Source organism: Cibotium barometz, chromosome 10, assembly GCF_041138505.1.
Source record: "Cibotium barometz isolate CiBa-2024 chromosome 10, ASM4113850v1, whole genome shotgun sequence".
Classification (NCBI taxonomy): Eukaryota; Viridiplantae; Streptophyta; class Polypodiopsida; order Cyatheales; family Cibotiaceae; genus Cibotium; species Cibotium barometz.
The window spans coordinates 14,587,824-14,594,914 of NC_141055.1; the positions used below are offsets into that span (position 1 = coordinate 14,587,824).

Consider the following 7,091-nt stretch of genomic DNA (forward strand, 5'->3'; position numbering starts at 1 on the left):
GATGCCTATAAGCATATATATAGTGATCGATGCCTGCTAAGAGAAGTAGTACTTGGATTGTATCTCCCAATAAGGCAATTATGTGTAGTTCTCAACGAAATCCACCATTGAGATAACCACACCTATAGGAAGCTACACTAGAATGCATGGAAGTGGTAATCCTGCCACGTTACATGATGGGTGTAGCGTTTCTCCTTGGATTTGTAGAGGAGGGCAAGGAGAAGAAAGGAGCCTCCCTGTCTCGAGAGAAGAAAGGAGCCTCCCTATCGAGGAATTAGGGTGGGGGAGATTCTTAAAATCTATACATCGCATGTTAAGTTCCATCAAATGTAGTTAATAGTTATCATCCTTGAGATGTGGATTGGGTCCAGCACGCAGCTTTTCACACCAAGAAAAATAGGGAGAATTGGGGAGGGCGAGTGGTGCCCAGAGGTTACCAGAAAGCTGGGTCAGATGACTAGTCGTTGGTGTCTTCATTTTCAAAACAACTAATATTCAACAGACCAAGTCATTGCCGCCAACCTAAGGAGCTCTCGTTGTGGCATGTTCCTTCTTGCTTTTCTTCTTAAAGGCCATAAAAAATCAAACTCTGCACAGTGCTTGTCCCAGCCCATTCCTTTGCTCCTCTCACCCATCTACAGAGAACGCCCTCCAACAGTCTGCTTTCTGTGCTTTTCGCAGCCCATTTCCTTACAGACCATTTTCCACTCTATCACAGCATCTCACCCATCACGGCCTTTCAGAAATCTGCACCTCATTACATTCCAACAGTTCTCCAGCAATAAAAAGTTGAGCAGTCCATGCTGTTTGCTTCTCCCCAACATCATCTCACCCTCAATCTGTAACCTCACTTAAGCTCAATGGCTGGTATAGTTCCTGTGACAGAGAAAGATGTGTGCATCATAGGGGCTGGAATGACTGGCCTGTGTGCTTGCAAGCATCTACTGCAGCATGGGTTCAAGCCCACTGTGTTAGAAGCCCGGGATTGTGTGGGGGGCATCTGGCGGCACACTTGCTCCAGCACCAAGCTGCAGACCTCAAGAGATGGGTACCAATTCTCGGACTTTCTGTGGCCTGAAGGTACCCCTCCCAATCCTCACAATGAGCAAGTGGTAGAGTACTTGGAAAGTTATGCTACCCACTTCCATCTCAAGGAGAGGATCCTCTTCAATTGCAAAGTTATAGAGATCAAATCAAGTCTGGGAGGAGATGCTCAAATGACAGGTCTATGGGGGGGAAATGGCGGTGCTTTTGCGGGTGACAATGAAGACAATGGTGGTAAGGTCTGGCAAGTGCTTGTCCAGAGGCGAAAATCACAACTGCATGATGAGGTTGAAGAAGAGGTCAGCTTACTCTTCTTCACATTCATGATTTTTGTAACGCCCATGTGTTACATAGGCATTACCATTAGTGGATCACCCTGTGGTCTTGGTTTGCATCATGTGCCTGGTAGAGTTCATTTTTGCAGTGGCTACATTTCAATTTCTTGGTCGTTTGCGTGGGTCGTTTTGGAGATTGCCCAAATTTCCCCACATTTCCTCCTGGTAGAGGACCCAGAATATTTTCAGGCAAGGTGCTACATGCCATGGAGTATGGGATGCTAGATAATGAAGCTGCAAGGCAGTTGATGACCGGAAAGCGAGTCATCGTTGTCGGATACATGAAGTCTGCTATTGATATCACCATGGAGGCCAGTGATGCCAATCAAGGTGTAGTACCTGGTTTGAAAAATGGATTATGGTACTTTGCTTTCTGGTTCATGTTTGAGATATATGCTTTTTGGTTCATGTTTGAGACTTTTATGTTGCACCTGCTGCAGTGTCCTTTGTCCATTGTATGACCTACCTTGTGACTCATCCTTGCATGCTCTTCCTCTGTGGTTGTGTATCTGAAAAATCAGGATGTGATAAGCTGCTGGTTGGACCAAACCCACCTGGTGAGACAGTTTCTTTGCGTTTGGGGTCTTGCCAGGAAAATGTCCACCCACGTTTGAGCATTGTGCTCAATGACCTAGTTAAGTGGTGAAAAGAGAAGATGGTGTCTGCCACCCACCGCCGCCATGCTGTATATCTATGTGTATAATCTATACGAAGGAACAGATTTCTTGCACTTTTCTTGTCCATGTCTGCCCAAGCAATGGAACCCCAACTGGTGAAACTTTACCATTGCAATCAGCATGCATGAGGTTGTCACCATGGGAGGACCTTGCTTGTCTTGGTAACTCTGGCTCATGAAATGCACCATATGTCAAGGACTATCCAAGTTCCATGGTATGTTGCACCCACATGGCCTTATATGAAGATGATCTATCTACAGCACATTTTTTTAAACATCACCAATAGGACTAAACAGAAATCCCCAAAACATTTTGACAATGATCATAACAGTGCCTTTCTATATTAGCAGAAGATCACCACATATCAGTGCTGTATCATTTGTACCGACCTTGTACTTTTAATAGGACCTCTAATGGTTCAAGGTGTCCTCAGAAAAGCATATTTTCAGCAATTTTCCTGTATACTTATGCATAGTTTCACTTTTTTCTTTTTTTTTAAAAAGGGATTCTAGAGGTACTGTATTTCCCCTAGATTGGTCAAAGGCTTCCAACTGTACAACCCTGTAATGAGGGTGTTGAACCAAGGACGTGTGCATGCGTTTTGCAATGACATTTTGGGTTTTTCAGGGACCTAAGAGGTGAACAAAATGCCAGACATCAATAAGAAGTCTGCATTTTGTCTTGGTTCGAGTCTCTTGTTGGGTAGATTGGTCTTGGGCTTTGAACCCCTGAAAGCTCTTTTATGGGTTCATAATTGGTCTTGAGAATATCACTTTGTCTGAAAGATCAAGGACATTGAATTGTTTGATCAACTAAGGTATTGGAAAGTTAACATGTAGCTATGAGCTTAATTGTGTATATTCTCAAGATTTATAATACTCTTTAGTGTGGCAGGTATCCATGGCCATCCTTGCCATCTTATATACAGAACCACCAATTGGGTTTATCTCAACAAGAAGCCTTTTGGAAAGCTTGTAGCATTGTTGTATTTCACACGTCTTTCTGAGCTGCTGAATTATAAGCCAGGCCAAGGCTGGCCATTAAGCATCCTGTCCATGTGCCTCTCTCCCCTGGTAATGATGCTGTTCCCTTTATTCTTATGATTCTCATAAACTGCTGCACCAAACTTAGAGAAACAAGCCTTTATCTTGTACTCAACTTAGAGATGTTTTTGGATATGCTTGCAGAAATGGGCATGCTCCAAGGTTGCAGAGCTTTACCTTTTGCTCCATTTACCCCTTCGCAAGCATGGGCTTGTCCCCAAGCATTCTTTCTCTGAGCATGCTTCTTCGTGTAAACTCTTTGTCTTGCCAGAGCTGTTTTTCCCACGAGTTGAAAAGGGTGAAATCCTTCTTCACAAGACTAGTGAATGGAGTTTCTGCAAGAATGGGGTCATACTTCATGATGGTACAGAGATTCCAGCTGATGTTGTGATCTTCGGAACAGGCTATGATAGTCACAAAAAGCTTCTCTCAATGCTTCCAGAGGAGTACTCGTCATTGTTGCTGGATCCTGCTGGTGTGATACCGTTGTACCGGTATCCCTTTATCTCTGCATATATCTCTGCATTGTACAGTCAAGCAATACAGTAGAAGTCTTCTTTTATAGAAAAGTAACATGCATTTTCTTTGCTATGAAGAGAGTTTTTGTACATATAGGTTAGACCTTTCTACAGTGCAGAATTGCTACTGCATTAAAGGTCCTCTCATCTACTAGCATGCTGTTTATGTAAGGTTCTGTTTGAAATTATGTCTGAGATGGAGGAGGAGCAAATCTCTCAGGGTGTGTAGGGGCCTCACTTGCCTAGTACTTTCTGGGATGAATCCTGTGAGACTTCTAACATCATCATTGTTGCATACCCAATGGAGCCAAGTGGGATACAGGAAGATAGCATGGATCCTTCGGCACCATAGTCTGGTTCCTTTGTCTTGGGGTGATGTGGCTTAGCTAGACATGCACATCTCTAGCAGACTTTGTCTCAACAGGGAAAGCTATATAGATGTGATTGAATAGATATGGGGATCATACATGAATCATTTATCATATCACATCTTTTTCTATTATTTTCCTGGTCAAGCTTCGATGGCGAAGGTGGTACTTTGAGCCATATCTTAAGGGCAGTCATGGATTCCAACCCATGAGGAACCAGGCTTCAATGAGTCCAAGTGGGTAGTCCATCATTGCATGTGAGTGACCGCGGCTCACATTTCATTAATAAGGTGATTAATCAATTGCTTGAAAGATTCTTGGTAATCCATCGTAAATCGTCACCATACTACCCTCAAGCAAATGGTCAGACAGAAAGTACCAATAAGATTTTGTGTACCATCTTGACGAAGGTAATGGCCTTTCCAAGGGAAGGATTTATCCTAGGCAACAAGCCTAAGAAGGCACCACTTGACTGAAATTGATGTAGAACTGTGTTAGGAGGAAGAAGAACCAGGGAGGGGGAGGCGTCGTTCACATGGGTGTGTGTAAAAATCTCTCATTATATCAAATATTATCATTTTAGTAACCAGTGAGAGATTGTCCTCATCTTTTTTGAAGCAGGGGCTCACTTCATCCTCGGATTCCACACCTAGCCATTCTGGGGTATCAGCTCAAGTTTTCTCACTTGCAGGCTTCAGAATTGTGTGCACGCTGGCTTGCATATTTTCTTTCGGGGAAATTTCGTCTTCCTAGTGTGGTGGACATGGAGAAAGATGCACAGGGTTGGATACAACACATGCAAAAGGTTTCTCCCTTTCCCCAGCAGGCTTGCATCGGTGCTTCTGGTATCTGGCATTCTGATCAAATGTGTACAGATATGGGATGGAACCCTTGGAGGAAAAACAGCTTGGTTCAAGAGTTCCTGTCTCCATACAGCAATATGGATTACAAAGATTAGCTACATCATATTTGAATGAGTCTCAAATCCTTGCCAATAAAGGCATTCAGAAAGCTAGCCTACATTTAATTTTATGCAATTGATATTGCTAGAGGCTCAGTATGCAACCTATATGCATAGGGTATACGAGAATGCAATGCAGATCTGTCTAGCTCCAACCAGTACCATAATGAGAGAGAGAGAGAGAGAGAGAATAGAAACTTTATTGAGATTTTTTTTTCTCCAAACACCCAATCCTACCATGTTACAAACACTTGCTAAAAAGCAACCATAAACTAAAACAATCTCAATCTATCTTTGAGATGATGGCAATTTATACATATTTTTACAAATTTATACATATTTTTACATATAGTAAGATAACTTAGAATCCTAAGAAAGCTATGCACAAAATTTGCAAGTTAAGTAACATAGTATCGATGGTATGAACAAACTTTGCAAGTTAAGTAATGTAGTGTTTGTGGTATGCACAAACTTTGCAAGATAAGTGGTGTTATAGTGGCTCTTTACCATTGGCATATGAACTTTAAAAATGTCCAAACTTCACTTGACTAAAAGGATTAAGTGTCTTAGGAACAATGGATTAACCTCATGGAGAGGAGAAGCTTTCCTTGTACAAAAGAGGTTAAAGTTTAAGATATGCTTTACAAGCTAGCAAAGTCTAGCTCAAATGGTTGAGATTGGGCTTCATAAAGGATAGGTCCCATGTTCAAACCTTGGCACCTCAGATCAAAAAAGGTCTCACACAAAGAAGAAAAAATATGCATGATGCATTGTGCATCATGACCCTTTCTTGTAACTCTTAATTATGAATATCATTTAATAGAAATTTTTCTTTTTCACAATTTGCCAAAAAGCTTATTATTTTGAGATGATGAGCAATTGACATCCACAGTTTACACATGTGGCATGCTTCTTGATAGGAGAAAGATAATATTTCCCTAAGTAATTGTAAGAAACTAGTGGGTTAACCCGTGCTTTGCACGTCTCCTCAAACATCCAAATTTAAATTCTACCCCCCTTGTTTTCAGACTGGAGCTTGCTTTTGCAATGCATGTTGGTGAAGTCAAGTCCTGATATTTGATCCGTTTAGATCTAACAATCAGCTTTTCAGTATTAAAAATGTTGTTTCTGACAAACTGCTTTGCTCTTGTGTCTTCAGGCAGTTTTGCAGCAGGTTTCGGACCTTTCCGTTTCACACTGTGTTCTGCATCTTTTACATCCAAAGAGATACCCTCGTTAAAAACTGTTCTTAGCCTTAAGGTTTTCAAATCTGGGCCAAAATTGGGCACGCTTCTTTTCCGTTTGAGGCCTTTTGCAGTTGGCAACCGACAAGAATTATCTGAAACAAGAGCCTTCCTCGAAGCCACCACAGTACCTTTGTCCTCCGCCCTTGAAAATTTGCCTTGCCCTACACCCTCTAAAGAAGAAGTAACCTCTAGACACTTCCATTTCAATGCTTTTCTTCCCCTCTTGTCAGTTTTTTGATTTGGTTGCCCAGCTCTGAATCTATAATCAGTATGCATAATGCTATCTTTGAGTAACATATTTTGTACTCTGAATCTCATTCAGTGATGCATGGGCAGGAGCACCAACATACGGGATGTATATATGCCAACCATCCTCCCCTTGTGGAAATAAAAGAACATATAAGAGTGGCATAATGATCAATGCAAATTAGATGTTCTTCTCACAAACCCATTGCGCGAAAAAATTTGGATGTCTCGATAGCCATCATTGGCATCATCTCCTTGCCCTAGCATGATAGCAACCTCACTAGCTGTGGGCACCAAGTATTGTCTAGAGGTAGAGCGGTTCTTGCAAATTATCATATTCAAATCTGCATGTGGATTGCTTAATACTTCTCCACCAACAGCTCGCAATGCATGGGCATATGGATTGCATGCATGTATCATCCCTCTGCAACAATGCTAAAACACCAGGATCCAAACCATGCATGCCATTCAAACGATTTTGTAGTTCATGCTTTGTGTCATAGAGATATAGCTCTGTGTGCAAAAATGGGCGCTCTTCTCATCCTCCACTAGGCAATAAAGTTCCAACATGATGATATACATTGCCATGAACTCGAAAGTTATATATACCTCTATTGCCTAAAAACATTTCATTAATATGAGCACTCAATGA

At 41.8% G+C, this 7,091-nt stretch overlaps 1 protein-coding gene across 1 annotated transcript; it reads left to right on the forward strand.

The window, feature by feature from the left end:
* The first annotated feature begins 530 nt into the window (after window positions 1–530).
* LOC147634586 (putative flavin-containing monooxygenase 1) lies at window positions 531–5,200 on the forward strand. The gene is made up of 5 exons (XM_086803700.1): window positions 531–1,343; window positions 1,469–1,709; window positions 2,951–3,129; window positions 3,244–3,593; window positions 4,607–5,200. Exons 1-5 carry the CDS (start codon window positions 861–863, stop codon window positions 4,941–4,943), a joined length of 1,590 nt encoding a protein of 529 aa, XP_086659826.1. The 5' UTR covers window positions 531–860; the 3' UTR covers window positions 4,944–5,200.
* The last annotated feature ends 1,891 nt before the right edge of the window (window positions 5,201–7,091 follow it).